We start from the raw sequence: 19,969 nt of genomic DNA, 5'->3' as shown, positions 1-19,969 counted from the left end.
TTTTGGAATTAAAAAGCATTACCCATTAATTTTATCACATCAAAAAAATTGTAAATCGCGTTATCGATTAAACTTAAGTGATATATAAATATCTTAGATGATTTATTTGAATACCTCATTTAATATTTAACCCAGTTTATAATATTAGGTACTCTTACGAATATTATTGATTCCCAATGTTAAAAGTAATGTCAACTGAATCATTTATTTCATTTCTTTAATTTACAAATTTACGAATCATGCATATTTAGCTTCAAAATAATATATGCTCTCAAAGATACATTGTATGAATATTACACCAATACAAAAATATTTTCACACTAGGTAGTTTTGTATAACATCGAAAATACACACATTGTTTATTGATAGATTATAGGTATAAAAATTACATTGTATTTACAGTGAACATAGGTTAAAACTTTGAAATAGAAGGAATGTAGGCACATTATGAAATGTATGGTATAATCATAGTTTGGGATTATGACTGAGGTTTTTGGCCAAAACTATTTTTAAATTCTTTAGGAAATTTTACATTAATTTTCTTTTGTGTTCCCAATATTTGTCCCTATAATATATTTATTTATGGAATTGAATAGGTATATTTGAGGTACAAGATAGCGGAACTTTTTGAAATTTGTCAACGTGTATCAATGGATCGAAAGAAATTGTTCAATTCTCCACAACATTGAAACAACAATATAAAATATAAATTTACAGTCACTTGATATCATAAACATTTTACGAACATTATATATTTTTCATACAATTCAGGTTAACAGATTAAATTCATTACATACGATAAGTACATTTTATTAAAGACCTTATATCGACATTCGTGCCGATAATAAACATGGATCAGAGGACCAGCTCTGACCTCATAAGAATTAGATATTTCCGAAGCATCACGTTTCAAATTCTTTGACAAACCTCACCAGTGTTCGTCGCTAACTAATCTATGCTAGCATTTTCTAGGAAATGGAGAAAAGCGCGTTTATCCTCGAGTACTCCACCGCTAAACAGCGGTCGCGCTTAGAGGAGGTACTCTCATTGGTCGGGACGATCGAATGAGGTATTAGGTGTGCTCTCCACCTTTTTCAAAACGATCTTGAATGCAAATGTATGTTTCGGAGATACAGAAGCAGGTCTTGGTGTTTGAGGAGAGCGTGGAGGGGGATCAGGAGGCATTTCTGAGCGTGTTCTTGAACGACGAGGCGGATTCCCTCTTATTATCGGAGCAGATTGTGGCTCTTTTGGCTGCGGAGACAAACGGTTCGGAGATAAACGACTCGGCGATGGTTCTGGGGTACTCGGAGGTAACATAAGTGGTGGTAGGTTTGCACATGGGGAACCACGAGAGCCTCGACGCTCTTTCAATCCCATCGGGGGTGGAGGAGATAGCGGCGGATCATCTTCTGCTGCTGCGACGACTACCACTGGTTCAGTCCTTGTAAAGAGCGACTTCGGTTCTTCTAAAGCAATAGATTTTCTGAAATAGTTCAAACCGTTCTCTATCTCGGCTAAAGCGCGTCTCACGAAGGGGAAACTTTCAGAGAGTTCTGAGGTGGACTTGCGAACGGGGAACTCGGTCTCGCTGTCTCGTTTTCTCGGGCGACATCTTTCGAAAGTCGGATCTCCTGATGCGGCTACAGTCTCCGAGACTTGTCTCGTCAGCGCTGCGTGTTTAATGCTATCAGACTTGGAACGCGGTTCCCTAACTTTTGGAGTGGGAGACCTCCGATCGCCGAATTTCTTGCTAGCGGCTCGCTTGATAGAAGAGAATAGTCCAAGTTTCTCGGGAGGTTTGTCAGATTTGTCTGGAAGAGGAGCGACAGGGGCGGAGGAGGGGCCGGGGACGGGTTCGGGCGTGGGACGGGGGAAGTTCCCCTCGCGTTAGTTGTGCCGAGAGTCTGAAGAGGGGACATCGCTCGAGCCAGTGGAGGAGAGGGTGGTGTTGGACCCGTAGGGGTCGAGGGAGGACTGCACGGACATGGAGCGGCCGGCGCGCCGCACGCGGGCCGGGGACAGCTTGCCTGGGTCTATGCTGGCCGGGTCTGCCTGCAACAAGAGCGTTTTCAGCACTCTACTCAATGTTTCTACGATCGATGTTACAAACATACATAAACAAGCCTGAAAGATGGCATAAATATCTGATGAACAACCAACCAATAATATGCAAGTCTTAACAACAGAAGAATCTCTGTATATTCCATGGATTTAGCTTACTAAATCCATGGAATACACAGAGTGAGATACTTCGTACGGTTTATTCTATTGTCTTAACACATGTCACTGTCACTAAAAATACTCCTAATAAATTAGTCCAGTGAATAGCACATGATTCATGTGCAAATTTATAATCTGTTCTTTCATTCAAAATTTACTGTTAGATAAATTTCTTAAATGACTTCTATTTAATTGTAAATTTCCATTGAATAGCTCCAACACAACTACTACATGATAACACTACACCAATATCTGTAACACCGCACCTGGTAAGCCAGCGCGTTCATGATGATGGAGTAGGGCACCAGACCGAGCGGATGGACCTCCCGCATCAATACGTTGGCGGGAATCTTATGGAACTGGATGTACTCCAGGAAGTTGCCGATCACATCCTTCAGAGACATGTTCGGGTTCGTATCGCAGTACTTCTTGCTCCACATCAAGGCTGCCTAGAATTTCGACAACACGCGGTGACGTCATAAATATAAACAAGAGCAGGGGCATTATTTTTGTTGTCGCGGGAAATGTTTTTAAATCGCCAAAGTAGAAGAGGCTATTCTCTTTTTATTGTTGCTTGAAATGGTTTTTTATGTATACTTTTTGTGTATTGACGATAGCTGATAATTATTATAACAGGTGAAATCATATTGTCCCAATACTGGCCACATAGCTTCATGGTTTGATTTATTTTGTTAAACATAATTAAAGCGGTGGTGGTGTAATAGTTAAGACACCCGCCTGTGGATAGAAAGGTCTCAGGTTCATATCCTACTCGTGCCATACCACTGAAGGAAAACATAGTGAGCAAACCTGCACATTGGTTGAAATACACTAGTTGGCGGTAAGTAGTTGTAAAAATCGTGTCAGATGCCTTTAGGCTACTTGAATAAAATCTGACACCAGTGTTAGTAATAACACTTGATATGATGATGTTAATATAATTATCATGTCAGATAATAGACCATTGCCCTAAGGTTTAAATACAGGATTTCAGGATTTAACCCTTAGAGAAATGTTAAATTTATATTTTTTTTACATTTGTTAATGAATTACAACAGTTACTGATTACTAGACAATAATAACCAAATTCGATTACAGTATAATACAAAATAAAATTTTATGTTATGTGTTACCTGGAACTTGGTAAATTCGTCAGCTCTCAACTCATCCCTGGCTAGTATCAGTCGCACCACGTGTTGGGGGAGCAGAGTAAAAGAACCCAGGTTCAACACCTCGTTGCCGTGCTCGTCTACAAACTCCAAGACCTGGAAAATATATTTTGATGGAGGATTATCTGTACCTACCATTTTTTATTAAATATATTTATGGAATTTGATCTGAAGTTAGTTTATGATTTATACCGTTAGATTTTTTGCATTTGTTTGATATTACTTAATTGCATAAGAAAATATATAGAAACAATTAGCAGAGCCTGGGTTCCGACGATTAACGGATGCAGATATCCAAAAATCTACATCATACGTTGGGCATTATAAAATGGAAACTTTCTATATATATATATATATATATATATACATAATTATTTGTTAGACAAATTAAAAAACTCCCGACTTCCAACATTCATTTCGCTACAACTTTTGAACGGCTGAACCGATTTTCATGAAACATGGATAAGAACACTCGGGATAAAATTATCTATGAAACAAAAAAAAAAACGAAACGAAAATCGGGAACAGACAGACACGTTAAACTTATAACACCCCTCTTTTTGCGTCGGGGGTTACTAAATTTATAACCATAGACGTATCATACATAAAACTATACTTAATAACATTTTAATAACTTCATCCAAGCACAACTATATTTTTACTCCATATTAATAACCGGTTGCCGAGGGACGAGCGTAGAGGATGTTATTATATGGCCTGTGTTACATATAGGTATTGGGTTACCTTCTGTACCAGCGACTTGGTACACTTATATTGGATGTACCGCTCGGCGGAGGCTAACAATGCGCACACGGTGTCCACTGTGATGCAACATTGGACAAAACCTGCGCACGCGCGGCGCAACTCGTCCAGGCCGTAGTAGTCCGCGGCGTTCATTACTCCTGGAATAATAGGGAAAATTATAAAAATTAATTACTCAAATTCAAATAATTTATTCAGAAATTAGACCCTCACAGGCACTTTTTCTCGACAATTTTTATTTATATATACTTTAAAAGATATGGAGGCTGGGAAATTCATTTCCCAAAAACACTAGCGTAAAGGTGAGTCATGGCAATAATGGATTTAAGATTTTCTTGTTTAATTATTAGATCATATTCAGACTTCGCGACAATAATTACAACTTTAATAACAATCTTTAATTTTTATTCTATTACTGACATTGCAGTACGTATTTTTTTTATTGTACCTATAACAATAAAAATTGGCCTTGCAATAAATACGAGAGCATAGATTAAATACCTATATAATTATAGAGATGGCGATGGCGCTCGACGAATGTGCTACGCTCACAAAATAATGACATCTTTACTCCGCTACGAATTCATTCGCTACGCGTCTACGACAAGCGTAGCTTCGTATCAGCAGCCTGAGTACTCGCTACTAAAAGCATTGGTTGTATAATATTTACCGAATTTGGCAGATTCGGGATACATAGCTGGTTTTTCGTTGAGGTAAATAAAAGCTCTCATACAAACCATGCAATGTTCATGCATTCGCGTCGGCATATGTCTGAGTTTGACGATAATGTATAGCCGCCATAAAAGCCATGGAAAATAATTAAGTATACAAAAGAAGTCACGCGCTCACATATGAAACTAAATAACAGAAAAATCACGTGTGTAAATTAGCGACAGTAGCGCCAAGTTTGCTATAGTAGTTTTTGCGAACTTAATTGTTGAGTCCCCGCTAGCAACATGTAATGAATTGTTTTTTTTTCGAAATAGGTAAATGAATTTTAATTTGAGTAGTAGTTCTGCCTCTCGAAACCCTTTACGAGAGGCAGACGTATGATTCTAAAATCACATGCGAATCTTTTGACCTTTACAAGTAATGTACTTTATTGTGTACTAATTACAATTTTTCAAATTTTAACAAAGACTAGAAATAGTTTTGTTTAGTAATGAAAATTTTATGAATTACTTTTGCCCGCGACTTCGCCCGCGTGATTTTCATAGAAAAATCTCAGTAATTTTTTTATCGCGTACTCTGTAAGACTATATTATATGATTCAAATTCGCATTTTTTCTCATCTTTAGTTTAATTTCCTGTTTCTAGCTGCGTGTCTCGTCCCGCAATTTTGATTCATAATTAGTTTTTCAATTATCCTACGGGAACCTGACCATTTACCGGGATGAAATGTATAGTATACACCACTGTGTACCGGTTGTAAAATCACAGTTTTACAGGCCTCGCCACTGCGAGGCCTGTAAAACTGTGATTTTACAACCGGCCGCCTAACATCAACCCTCCACGGATAGTGATGGTATAGTCAACAACACATAAACCTATCCAAATGCATTGTAAACTCGCCGCTATTACCGCGCATAAAGGTTCATGCAGGGTAACTTGTTGTGCTGTTGACTGTACAGCGATACAACTCTCTTTAGACAATATATATCTCCACACCACTCAGCATCGATTTAGGCAACTATCACCGAAAAATTTTCTATCCTCGAGCTATGCACCACATCTCTTCTCCGATGTACTGGAGACGAGCCTTAAGATTGACGAGTGAATTTTGTCTGCGGCTCTACAGGAATTTCAGTTTTTCATTTTCACCTACCTTTTAGCAGAGTAAAAGTTAAGTAAAAGTTAGTATTTAAAATGTTTTTGTTAACAATTTTTGGAACTACATAGGAGGTTGTATGGGTGTATATTTATTTAATTTATATTTCAAAATCGTCTTAAGAAATCGAATCCTTTTGAAGTTATATCTTGAAAGAAGTTTTGAACAATCTAGAAACCTAAAGTAAATATTTAATATTTTTTTATAGAAAAATATATATTAAAAAATAGTGACACCAATACATCTAGAATCTTGTGTGCCATCGTTTCACAATTGACACAAAAATCAAAGAGATTTGTCATTATAGTTTTAGTGAAAACGTTTTCTCTCGAATAATTTTATCACACACACAAAAAATCACTTTTTTATAAATAAAAAATTATCTATTTCAAATTTCAACACATGACACTCCATCAACTATGCTATAATACAATATAGTATGCCAGATTTTATACCAAGAGCTATAATCCAATTTTCACGCTACCTTCGGGTAAATGCACTCTAATGGAATTTCTACATTCTGCACAGATTCAGTTTGCATACATTTATCTCCTACTGTACTCTCTGTATTGTTGGGAATATTCCAGATTTCATGTATTTAATTTACTTTATAGATCTATGAAGAATGATAATAATAAATATTTAATTTGGATTTGTATTTTTTATTTAGTTTATCTTACTATGTGGCGTACTCTAATATAATTCTCGTCCAAAGATTTTGACCATATTATATACTCATATGATGTCCTATTTGTTAGATAAAAACATTAATAGTTAAGAGGCAAAAGCAGTATTTCTAAAGAGGGTGGATATCATAAAAATCTGAAAATTCAAGTCAAAATTTCAAATTTTGCTTTGAACTAAAACTGTTTTTGCTTGTAGATTGACCTGTAAACGGCGACCTCGCCAAATGTACAATAAATATTTAACAACAGTCGATCCCTTTTAAAAATAGCATTTTAAAAATAGTTACACGGAACAGAATTAACCCAAAAAATTCTGTATCGTAATTTTTCAAATTTTAGAAATTGAAAAATTACGATAGCAGTACAAAAGCAGTATTTCTAAAGAGGGTGGATATCATAAAAATCTGAAAATTAAAGTCAAAATTTCAAATTTTGCTTTGAACTAAAACTGTTTTTGCTTGTAGATTGCCCTGCAAACGGCGACCTCGCCAAATGTACAATAAATATTTAACAACAGTCGAATCCTTTTAAAAATAGCATTTTAAAAATAATTACACGGAACAGAATTAACCCAAAAAATTCTGTATCGTAATTTTTCAAATTTTAGAAATTTAAAAATTACGATACAGAATATTTTGTTACAAAATGGATCCACTTTTTACAAGCTTTAACTTGCGATATAAAAATGTATCGGGTAGGATCTTGCAACTCAATTTTGAAATGAATTTAGTTTGGATGACAATGCATTATTATGATAAGCATGAGTGCACCCAGGAACGGCATCAGTGGGAACTCCTCAACGCACATTTTTTGTACATTGAAAGCAAAAAGTTGACTGACGACGAATAAAAGTTGAAAAATTTACATTTATGTAAAAAAAAAAAAAAACTAATTTGTTGATTGTTCAGCTCGTCTTTTTTTAACACTTTTTTCTTTAAGAATTCTGTAAAAAGTGAGAAACCTATTAAAATAAAGGATAACTACTCAGCTCATTACACGTTTTGTCATGACGTGACGAAGGTTGCCTGGCCGTGACATCCTTTGGCATCGAGATTCGAAACTAACGCTTACTCTCGCAGACAACTTAAACTACTCACAGATAACATAATTATAAAAAAGATGAAAATTCTTCATTTTCTAAATAGGCATTATATTTTAACTTTCATTTAACGTTATTTTAAAGGAGTACAGATCGACCGGTATCCAGTCTAATCGAGAGTCGCTGCTGTTGTATAAATTTGTCAAGAAAATTTAATCACAAAATAATCTTCTAATTTTTGTCTAGTCAACTTTCTTGTCACTGTTTGAAGAATAGAATAACGTTTATTGTCCATAATGAAACATCTTTACACAAAATAACGAATTATGATAAGAGTTACACGAAACGTAAATTTTATTACTGATTTAAAAATAGGTAGGTACTTTTAATTGTAATAACGATTTATGAATTCAATTAGTTATGAAATAATTTAATGTAGCATTATATATTTTATTATATTCATAACAATAATCTTTCTCTCATCTCCGCAATCTTAAAATTTTGAAGATTCAGCTATGATTTTAAAACTGGCCGGCTGCCTGACGTTAATCCTCCTTGGAAATACTGTTTCCAATCAGCTTCCTAGGCTACGTGTACCTTAGCCGCCTCGAAAAACATTCACGGGAGAATATAGAGTGGTCCTATTCTAGGGCGGAACCACACGTTTAAACGTTTATTTATAACAATAAATATGTGAAGCTGTTCTACTTTCAGAGTATGTACTTGTAAAGATATAAGAAGGGATCTCCAAAACTCTCAGACTATTGGTTAGTCGTTACGAACAAATAGAAGTGAGGAAGGTAGCGATATATCCAGAAATAAAACTCGCATATTTAAAACTTTTCAAATTATAGTACGTACCTCTGCTTGTTGAGTTTTAAATACGATTTTATTCTGTACAGAAACAGATTTGATAAATATAAATTTTTAATTGATATTTTTAATAGAATATTAGGTAACATTTAATGTCAGTTTCACTCATTATATCGAAGCTCTTCTTCGTCATAATCATCAGAAAATAATAATGAATAATCAATTCGCAAACGCAAAAGATGTGAAGATTTAATAACACAGTATCATTAAATAATACATTGTTACACTGGACACATTCTCCAGAAATGAAAATCACAAAGCCTTTCCCTGCTCGTTGTTGTCAAAAAAATCAAATTGGATTTTCCGTCCACTTTGTATTGGACCTCGGTTGACTGGACAAATCAATTTAGCCCCCAGCTTGGCGAAAATATATTCAATTTTGTTAATCTTTAGTCGTCGAAAATAAATCACCTATTTTTAGCAAAGTGACACACATTCTTTTTTTTATTTATATATTAATAATAGTTTTTTATATTGCAACATTATTAAAGAATATTTTTTTATATTAATTGAAAACTTGTAGATGTGGTAGTTAGAGGTAAAATGTAAAAGGGATATTATTGTATATCAAATGTAGCACCTGTACAGACTTCTATCTATGCAAATATTGATAGATTGATTGATTGACCAAGTAAGTATTTTGTAGATCCGATTAACAAAAAAGCTTTGTATTCCCATGTTAAATATGAAACAAATGCAATATCCATCAACCCCTGCAGAAAAATATAAATTTTAACAAAATGGCGTACTTTGCGTTTTTATGCCCATGTTTAAAGTTAACGTCAAAGTTGACTGTGCAACCGACCCTAAGTTTTTTTACTTACCGAGCAATGTTCTTGGTTGCAAAGTGACGCAGCCCGTGTGAATGTATTCGATCAACTGACGAAAGACGTCAGGTTCAAACTCCTCGATGATCAAGGTCTGATGTTGCTGAGAAGATGGCTGTTAGGAAAAAAAGGGAGTAAAAAATTTATAAAGTTTTATATGTCAGAAATACAACGTAAAGACACTGCGCCTTATATATATAGGCATTTATAAAAAAAAAGTGTTAAGTTTTATATGCAAGAATCACAACTTAAAAAAATTACACCTGAATACAAATTAACGTAGAAAAAATAATAGGTATAAGTAATTTACTCATGTTAAAACACGTTCAATTTTTTAAAATTTAAACTAAAATATCATGGTAAGCATCTATCGGCAAAAATTAAAATAATTTTCCAATTGTCACGAAAAAATTAGAAATCAATATGTGTGAAGAATAAACAATACGATAGACATGCAATTTAGTGCAAAATTTTGCATTTGAGCCAATTAATCAAAATATAAAATAAAATTTAGGCTGATATTCCACCGATTGTGTGCAGACAGCGATAAAATCCAACAAAATACATTTATTATTCTATGATATTCCAACGTATTTCTTTATGATGATAATTATATCATATATATTAAATGCCTTTCTAAGTCTTAGTACTGACACAGTTTACGAAACAAATGATTTATTTAAAATCAGGAAACATATTCTATAAACATTTTCGATAATTGTATATCGCTTTAGCTAAATAACAGTACAATAGTAAATTGGAAACCCAGCCTTAATGTTTTATTCACAAAACTGAAGCACCATAAAATGTATTGTATTTAATCGAATCAAAATTTTAATATCTTTACAAATAATATATTATTATGAAGCGGCTAATGAAAATCGTAAAAAAATTGGCAGCCATCTTGAAAGTTACTAACTTTTGAGAAATATCAATTTTGCTAATTATGCATAATGCGACTGATGTTCTAAATAAATAATATACACAATATCATTGTCTTGGGGCATCATATTTTGTAAATAAAACATCAAAATATTTTGAACTCTTAAAGTAATAAACAACATCAATAAATTTAGATAACAACGAAATAAAACATGCAGCACAATATCGTGACGGCCTAAGACATAATAATAATAAAGTCAGCTGAAAAAATCACCTATCTACATAGTGTAAGTGGAAAATTTACAATATGAACACCGAATTGACCGATGAAATGATTGGTCCCTAAAAAGGTGTGTTTTACCTCTTGTATCGGAGCCAATTGCTGCGCGAATGTCGACCTCTGCAGTGAACACATTAAAACTGTTTCAGTTTGTCATAAAATATATTTATATTAGCCAATAGCTTCAATTTTTAAGACATAAATTTGGCGGGCTTTGTCGATACAATTTTCCTTTTTAATAGATTTATTTTTCATGCAGAGAATATGTTGTGAACAAGTGGCCAGTAACATTTTTTTTTTCAATCATCTTTATTTTTAACAAAAAGTTGCCTACTTTGTATACATTTGATTATAACGATTATTAATTCTTAAGAGTTTAAAATGAAATTATGGGTAACTTTTAATATATCTACTTTTAATATCGAAATATAATTATATATTTTAAAATTGTATTTGTAATTTCATCATCATTAACTAATGTCATTTTCAAGAAAATTAACTAAATAAATCCCTTTACATTTGAAACGATTACAATCTAAAAAACCGTTTAACTAAAAATCACTAAATGTGATCTACGTCACATTATGGATTTTCGCCGATAAAAAATTCCTTGAACCTTTGGTGGTCCCTCGTAAGTACGTATCGGAAAACTCTTAAGACGACGCAAAAAGCAATAAATTTGGAGAATTCCCACCAGATTGAATATTCTCGTTACTGTTATAATGTCACCGGACTCCGAAGATTTTTGATGAAATGTCTACATCGTGACCTATTGATATTTCGTATACGTGATTGAAAGTAAAAAAAAAATATTGATTTCATAAAACTTCTAGTCTATTCTTTCATTTTATTATCTTCCACTTCGACAGTAGTCAGCGAACTAACCTAAAAGTAAATGGTCACCACAGCCTAACCTATATACGCCTGGAAAAACATGCAACCTTTTTTCATTAATTATATATAACAATATTTGAATAGCTTTTTTTTTCTGATCAAATTAATCGCGATCGCTTTAAAAACATACGTTTTCGTGCCCTTGTCTCGAACAATATAATATTTAAAAAACACGAATGTCAAAACGAAAACAAGAATTGACAATCAAAAAGGGCAGTATCTATTTCGTCACCAGACATAACTTCAAGGATGAACATGTAGCATTTCAACACGGTTTTAATTCTATTATAAAAATTATAGGTACCTGTTGAGCAGCATTCTGTAGGTTGAGCAAAGGTTCGGATGAGCGTTTGAGGAAGAGTCTCAACTTGTTCTCACGAGGAGCCGGTTCCTTTTTCCTTTGAGGACTGGGGGCTTGGTACAGCATTTTTTGGAATACCCTGTTGAAAAATGCATATTTAGATATGTATACTGTATAGTGGGTATCATTTATTTCTTTCAATAGGCATTATCATTTTTATGGGACTACAAACCAACCTTACTATTTTGGGTTAGGCTTGTTCTTAAATGCAATCTAACAGATATGCATAGGTATCTAATAATATGTACCATATTTAAAGCAAATAAATAATTTTTGACTTTTTTTATAAGTCGCGAAGTCCTATATTTCATATGTAAATAACATTAGTACAAAGTTCATAAAATATTTAAAACTTTAGAAATGAAAATAACAAATTTTAAATTAAGATAATTTCGATATTAAATACATATTTAATCAAGACTAGGTATTATATATTATTTTTAATGGCTATGGACCATTTACTTTGGCCTGATATGAGAAAATATGATAATATATTTTTATTTTATTTATTTCATCATCTTACTTACTACCATTACAATTATAAAAATATATAATTACAAAGAAAGTATTTCTTAGGTCAGCGCTTTGACCCTATCTATCTCATCGACTTCATAATATTTTTTTTTATCTCATCCTAGACCAGGCAAAATACAAAAATAGAAAAAAAACAATTCTGAGATAAATCGCAATAAAAATAAGTATATAATAAAATACAGCGATTTTTGTTCATCGATCATTAAAGGCTAACTCAAATCAAATACAATGTAGTTTACAAAAACCTTGTAAACTATATCAAAATATGATCAGTTTTTGAATTCACAAAATTATATTATTACATTATATTACTTATATAGCACTATGTGTTTATCACAGTTAACACCTCAAGTCTTTATTAAATGATAAATGTTATTATACTTTAAATAATTTCTTTAATGATAGACACCGATATAATTTAGTGCTAGTATACATTATAATTCTTTATTTTTTGTTATTGTTAGTGGATAGCATGCTCCTCTTTATTTATTTATATTTGCATACCTATATTCAGTAAAACGTGTAGGTTTAATTCATTTAGACGTCAATTTGTATATTTGTACTCATGTTTTTGGCAAATAAATGTTTTCTTTCTTTCTTAACACAAACACTCCATTACTCCTGTATTGCGAGCGTAAAATACAGCTCTCATTAAGTGCTGTAGTCAAACGAAATGTCAGTAATGATGAACACGGCCGACGATACAAAGTCATGTTTATAGAGATACTTGACCTTTTATGAGATTCCAAGCGATGTTTTATAAGGTTTACTACGGCCTCATAAAGCTGTTATATTAAAGTTTACTTTATCACATACTAATACACATAAAATACATACATACGATATACTTTATGTAGGCTATGGACAATTTTTTTCGATATTGCCAGAACTCCTGGCACAGTGATTATTATTGTATCAGTTACTGTTTAAAATATACATAAAAGTAGATTCGTTTGAAAAAGTGTTGTTATGAGTAATATTTTTTTAATTGAATAGTTTTATAATTCAAAAGTATTTACTTGTATTTTTCTTAAAAACTAACAAAAATGATACGTAACTTCAATGATATAAAAAAACTCCTAATCTTCAAACGCTTGATTAATCTTGACTAAGCTTTGTTCTTCACAGAAACCTTATTTTTACTCAACGAATAGCGGGCAATCTGATAACTCAAGAAAAGCCATCAAAGGGAGGAAATGAGATCCTTAGCCCGAATAGGTGTTGGCAATAGCTATATTTTGTGTAATTAAGTATGTAATATGCTGTAATATAATGTTTTATGTAGAGGGTAATATTCAGAACTACTCAACCCATTTACAAAATTATTTTTCAATGATTTCACTTTACAAATGTGTAAGTTTTTGTAGCAATAACTATAGGCTTTGTCAGAGTAATAAACAATTAATTAAAAATTAAGAACATACATGGACTGTATAATGTCTGAAATAAATAAAATTCATTTATTCATTAGGTAGTACAAAATAAAATAAAAAGAAAGCTTAAAGTAGTTAGGCTTACACTTTGTTCCTGTTATTTCTAAGAATAAATAACAGCCTACTATTATAAATGCGAAAGTTTGTGAGGTATGTGTATTATGTACACATACATGTGTTTGTTGGTTACTCTTTCTACTGCATTGTTATGAAATTTGGTACATGGGTAGAATATAAACCGGAACAATACACAGGGTACTTTTTATCCCGAAATTCCTAAGAGAGCGAAGCCTTGGGACGCAGCAAAGCTGCCATAATTCTAAAATACATTTCGAGAAAACAACTGAAAGAGGGAAAACTATGTTTTATAAAATAGTACACTTCGTTACAGTTTCCTTGTTAGTGGAAAGTTTTCAAAGGGTCGCCGCCCGTCGTCAAAAAAAATAAAAGAGCAAAACATAAAGTTCTTTGCTTGTGTAACTTTTTGTTTTTAATTTAAATTATGCTTTGTCAGGTTTTCAAGAATTTGTTGTGGTTACTTATATATATCAAAAGTTTTGAAAATTAGTATAATTGTATTAAAAAACTAAATATACTTTGACTGTAACGGCTTCTTCACCTGCAGGAGTAGGTGCATACCCGTACTTGATGTCACCCAAAAGGAATATGACATCACACCGCTCAGTTCGTCCCACGGGCAGTTTCCAACGAAGTTTGACTAGTTCTCTGCCAGTTCACTCACCTGCTCCTCGCAGCGAGCACGGCTTTCACCGCGCACACCGGCTCCCTGGTGTCACCCACGAGAAACGTGACGTCACACAGCTCGGGCATGGACGCGAGGAACTTCATGTCCTCGGCCAAGCCCGACTTGTTCTCAAAGGTGCTGAGGTCAGGCTCAGCCTCCATCGCCGCTAGCGCCCCGCTTCGCATTGACGACTACAAAAAATGATCAGATTTAAAATCACAATAGAAATTTTATTTATGCCTTTAAAAAAAATTTTGATACGCCTAAAACTCTGTGTGGTAGATTCAAAAGGAGAAAAAATATCCTTCGATAAATTGATGAGCACAGCAGGCTTTCGACCGTGAACTTAATATGATGTTTTACTTTTTTCTTCAATTTGTCAAACAACTTAAATAGACTGACTGACTAACATTTTCTACTCGAATAACTTGCCTAACTACTATTAATTGACTAAAGGCTCTCTATAATCTTCCGAGTATTTACCATTTTTGTTCCAAACTGTGATCATTTTCCAACTTATTGGTGCCAAGGCTATATGTGTCCCTTAGCTACCATGTACGACATCCACGGAAGGATATGGATTGATTGGGCATATTCTAGGGCGGAACCACACACCCCAAATTAACTAAAGGCAGGAACAATTGATCACAATAATGACTCTGAATTATGGGATTCAGTGCGTGCGGTTTATCAAATATTATATAACAAGCTATATTTCAGTAGTTACGTTTATGGACAAATATACATCCATAAATATATTTTTATATGAATATTCATTCAAACACCCGTCTTTCCTTGCTATGTCATTTGTTGTACTTTGTCTTTTGTTATTGTTGCCTAACATTTTTTGAAGATGTTGTGTCTATAAACTTATTGCGAAAATATGACAAGAATTCTGTATATTATATATTTCGTTTCGGAACATAATTTTCCATGATGAATCATGGCAAAATCTTAGAACAATAAAAGAGAAACAAAAACAAAAAGTCTTCAACCATAACCATAGAAAACAGCTCGTCAAAGTCTAGATAAATTCATTGTAAAATCGCTTCTATTCCCTACTACATAGGGTATCGTGCGGGGCAAATTGTGTAGTTATTGTACTTGTAATAATTTACATCTGGCTCAAGCAACGTGTGGTTAAAACATAAATCTCAGTTGAAACAATTCCTTTCGACAAAACGATTAAAAACTTATGATGGAAAACCCGAGTTATTCGAAGGAAACCAAAATGATTATTATTATTCAAGGAATTTGTCTTTCTGCGCAGTAATGAAATGTAATTACAACAGTAAAAACAGTTTCTCAAAATAATTGGATCAAGATTTTACTCAGACAGAAAGATATTTATCCCTATTTCTTACTCATAATTCATTCTTGAATAACTTCTGTCTGTATAAAGATCTATATCTACATCTCTTGAGATAGAATTTAGGGCAAGAGGCTAGATTTCATTTTAAGCAGTAATTTTTTCATAAATTAATAGGTACATTGTTATCGTAATATATAGATTTTTTTGAAAAAAAATCTCTAAGAGATAATCTTAAGACCTAAAATATAAGAAACATTTCTAAAAAAATTGCATAACTATTTAAAGTAAAATAAATTCCAAATAAATAATTATAATAATTCGCTACATTGTATTTAGGTAAATATTGTCAAAACTTTTAATTGAAATTTCTTTAAATATTTTAATTTACTCAACTTAATTTAAACAAAAACAAATTTAAAATAAAAAATAATATTTAAATTTGAATTTTATAGAGACTTACTTCATCTAAACTAAAGTGCCTTGTTATAGTGATATCCATTTTGTCGTATTTTTATATTATGTTTTAAACACTAAGCCAACACGTCTAGCCTGAACGGCTAGCACTTGTAGACTGAGGGAAACTGAGGGAAAGAGGAAATGGATGGGACGCGTAACTTCACGCAAAATGAAATAAGGGAGGCCCAAGTGACTGACGTTAGTAAGCGAATTATATCACCTAGTTTTGTCATAAGTTTTATTGTATATATGCATACCATTTGTCTGATCGCTATGGATGCTAAAGGCCGTGGGTAGTGGAGAAAGTTAATGTTAAGCCTAAGGTAGGAAGCGGGTGCTTTAGATAACAAACGCTCTGGAGAAATTTAAATTTTTAGTTTTTTTTTTGTAATCTGTACAACTTAAATAAAATTGACAATCTGTATATTGATGGTTGTTAACCTCACTCACTCACTTTAACCAAACAAACAACAACAATAATTTAACAAACCCGAAAATATTGCATAGCTTGCTCATTTTTAGACGCTTTAGTTTTAGTCTTGTAAGTACCTAAAACATTTATCATACTCCAACTTCAAAACTTGCAAAGCTTCCAGATTGAAATAGTCGCTTTATTTTATAAATTGCACCCACATCGATTGTAAATGTGAAGGAATCGCATAAAAGACTTCTAAGATGGTTCACTCAAGTTTCTCTAATGTAAGTTTCATTTCAAGATTATTCTATTTCTTATAAAAACATAAAATAAAATTTACACCTTCATCTTGTTTAATTAAATCTTTGAATAAATAAACAGAATCAATTAAAAGTAAATTAGCTGATGTCCTATGTACATTGTTCATCTCACATTATTTACTAGTCGCCCGTCCCAGCTTCGTATATGTGTGTTATGGTATATAAACCTCCCTCTTAAATTATCTACCTTTTAAAAACCCGAATCGAAATCCGTTGAGTAGTTTTAAAGATCTAAGCATACATAGGGACTAACAGGCAGTGGGAAGCGACTTTGACGACTTTATACTATGTAATGTTAAAATTGTGAGAATTAAGCAAAAACAAAAAAAAAACGTATGATAACGAGCTACACTAGCGAAATGAAATAAAAGCCTTTTCATATACTGGCAAGATAGATAGGCGTTGTAAAACTCATACACACGATGTGGAACAAAAGTTATTATCGCTGATTCCTGTTTTTTCTTGTGTTTTTCTAACACCTACACGTTTCTCTATCTGTACATAAGAAAGAGAAACGTGTAGATTCGAAAAAAGTATATGACGACGCATATAGTTTCTCTCTCTCTAATTTCAAATATTAAAATAATATTATATCATTTTAAATTAAAACTATTCCTTTGCGTAATAAACTATTCCTATGATAATAAGCTTACCTAGGTGGACGTTTACAGAGATAATTGGTAAGAAAAGTGGGCAGATATTTTATTTAATAACATATCGTTCAATAAAAATCTCATTTAAAAAAAGTTTAATTTTTTCCACCAGTTTCTTTTTTACGCAATAATTGCGATCCAGTATTCAATCTGTGAAGCTCATTCTGGCAATATAATTTCCTGTTAGTTACCATATATAGGACACGGCCAGCGACCCGTGAGCACTTGCAAAGCATAGACACAATATTGATTTTATCCGGGTAAGAGTAATGAGGTAATAAGGCAGGTAAAATCTAATTTCAGGCCCCTCCTGAACTGACTGACTTGAAAGATATTAAATTTATCATGCAGTATCTTTTTAATATCTGATTAATGATACATTTATAAAAACACATTTATTTTATTTATTTGTTAGATACAATTTCTTTAAAGTCTGAATTTAATGAATATTTGTAAACCAAATATCTATTTACTTTCTTATTTACTGACGTCTAGTCTACGACCCGCCAGATGTTCCGCCCACGCAAATCGTCTGGTGTAACGCCCACATCAGTTGTATATCTATACATTTGTTATCATTATATGTTAAATAAACATGCAACTTACCTTTAAATATATCTCCTTTACACAAAAAGAAACCCGTAATTAGTATTCAGGAGCCTACAGCACTGAGAAATAATATACTTCCGTCACTCGAGAAAATAAATTATAACATCATCTACATAAACTGAAATTCTACCAACTGAATGTCTACACCTAAAACTACTTTCTAAACCGTCGTTAACGTAGTTATAATACCATAGCAAAGGTATTTGTGTTTATTAGTGAAGCATGTCAATTTAAGTTGCATAAAATGATACAGTGTACACAACAGTGAGCATTTGACGGTACGCATGCGCCAAGTCTAGTGCGCATGCCCAAATATGACATCGATATGACACCGTCACGATATTGGCTCCGTGTTCAATGGACGAAGGCTAAATTCTTGAATGAAATGGATGTATTTGACCTCGGAGTTCAATATCAATTTTATCACATTAATGCATAGGCTGAATGAATTATTAATATGATAAAACATGTTTATTAAAACGAACTAAAACTTAAAACTTAGAATGTTTTTGATCTAAAGAATAAATGTTCACAATGAGGGAGACAGTTTATTGCACTCAGTTGCAATTTCGTATATAAATAAAATTGTAAAGGAAAATCGTAGAGATTTAATAAAAAAATGAGATATTTTAGCTGCATTCCGACGCCAAACTATTTTCAATATACTGAACTCTCACAAAAAAATGTGGAGAAAGTTTTGTGGATATTTTTTTCATAAAATACAATTAAGCAAGAATTTACTTAATTTCGTGCATAAATATACATATTGCAAATTTATTTACCTAAGTAAAGGTCTACAAATATGTAAGCCAGTAATCTCACCTACGCTTTTTACACCATTATTCATAAAAAAGTTTAAAGTAGGTACGTTTTGTCAGTATCATTTTATAGTACCTAAGTATTCGAAACAAAAAATAATAAAAAACATACTTTAGCTTAAAATATGCTTTAACTTTTTTCTGAATAAAGGGTTAAACTGTTAGATAGAAGTATATAATAACGTGTTAGTATCATGAAATGATCAAGACCTTAATTTTTCGGAACTAGATAAAATTTCCCCAGAAAATATCTTTGAAGTCGACTTGCCTTAGCGACATCTAAATTGAAGGCAGGATACTAAATATTTATCAACCGAAGTCCATGGTTTCGTTGTTTGGTGAAAAATCATTTTCAACGGCTGGCCACAGAGCACCTTTTTAAATGATCCATGAAGTATCTGTTAGATGGCGTGCAGAAATTTTTATGACAATAGAAATTATTTTAAATAATTAGGTAGAAAACTGTACAACTTTAACCACATTTTTTTTATAACTCAAAATATTTTACTTATCTTTGATAAAAAAAATATTCTCTAGCACCGGAATTTATTTCATCAGATATGAGGTTACCTATGTTAACTGCTGTGTTGAAATCTTTCCAATTATAATAAAATTATTTGACTATACTACACAATCTATGATAGAGGTACAATTATCACTTCTTTTTACGCATACCCCACGTCCTGCAAGAGGAATCTGTGCGGCATGGATACTTTTTCTTTTATCTATTGTGATAGTATTTGTTTCTAATTTAACTGGTTAGAGCCATGCCCCTATATTCATTACGCTACGTCGTCCTCCGTCATGTTGCCATCCTAGACATTGTGTACAGTTTTTAAGTACGTCAGCG

General features: G+C 32.7%; 2 protein-coding genes across 5 annotated transcripts; both read right to left on the bottom strand.

Annotated features, from left to right (window-relative positions):
- Positions 1–1,044: 1,044 nt before the first annotated feature.
- On the bottom strand, positions 1,045–1,615 carry LOC128674885 (proline-rich protein 2-like). Its single transcript, XM_053753867.1, has 2 exons — positions 1,572–1,615; positions 1,045–1,486 (listed from the first exon to the last, which is right to left on the bottom strand). Exons 1-2 carry the CDS (start codon positions 1,613–1,615, stop codon positions 1,045–1,047), a joined length of 486 nt encoding a protein of 161 aa, XP_053609842.1.
- A 273-nt stretch (positions 1,616–1,888) lies between these two features.
- Positions 1,889–18,578, bottom strand: gprs. Of its 4 annotated transcripts, none has more exons than XM_053753981.2 (9): positions 18,299–18,578; positions 14,534–14,727; positions 11,768–11,903; positions 10,651–10,689; positions 9,405–9,522; positions 4,137–4,294; positions 3,357–3,488; positions 2,490–2,672; positions 1,889–2,055 (listed from the first exon to the last, which is right to left on the bottom strand). In XM_053753981.2, the coding sequence occupies exons 2-9, from the start codon at positions 14,719–14,721 to the stop codon at positions 1,891–1,893; spliced, it is 1,119 nt and encodes a 372-aa protein (XP_053609956.1). In that variant the 5' UTR covers positions 14,722–14,727; positions 18,299–18,578; the 3' UTR covers positions 1,889–1,890. The 4 variants fall into 4 exon arrangements, with proteins under 4 accessions (XP_053609956.1, XP_053609954.1, XP_053609955.1 ...); XM_053753979.2 differs by lacking the exon at positions 18,299–18,578 and adding an exon at positions 16,309–16,406; XM_053753982.1 differs by lacking the exon at positions 18,299–18,578 and adding an exon at positions 16,309–16,406 and having other exon boundaries at positions 1,905–2,051.
- Positions 18,579–19,969: the final 1,391 nt, after the last annotated feature.

The sequence above is a fragment of the Plodia interpunctella genome, chromosome 13 (assembly GCF_027563975.2).
Source record: "Plodia interpunctella isolate USDA-ARS_2022_Savannah chromosome 13, ilPloInte3.2, whole genome shotgun sequence".
NCBI lineage: Eukaryota > Metazoa > Arthropoda > Insecta > Lepidoptera > Pyralidae > Plodia > Plodia interpunctella.
This window is presented reverse-complemented; position numbering and strand designations above follow the sequence as displayed.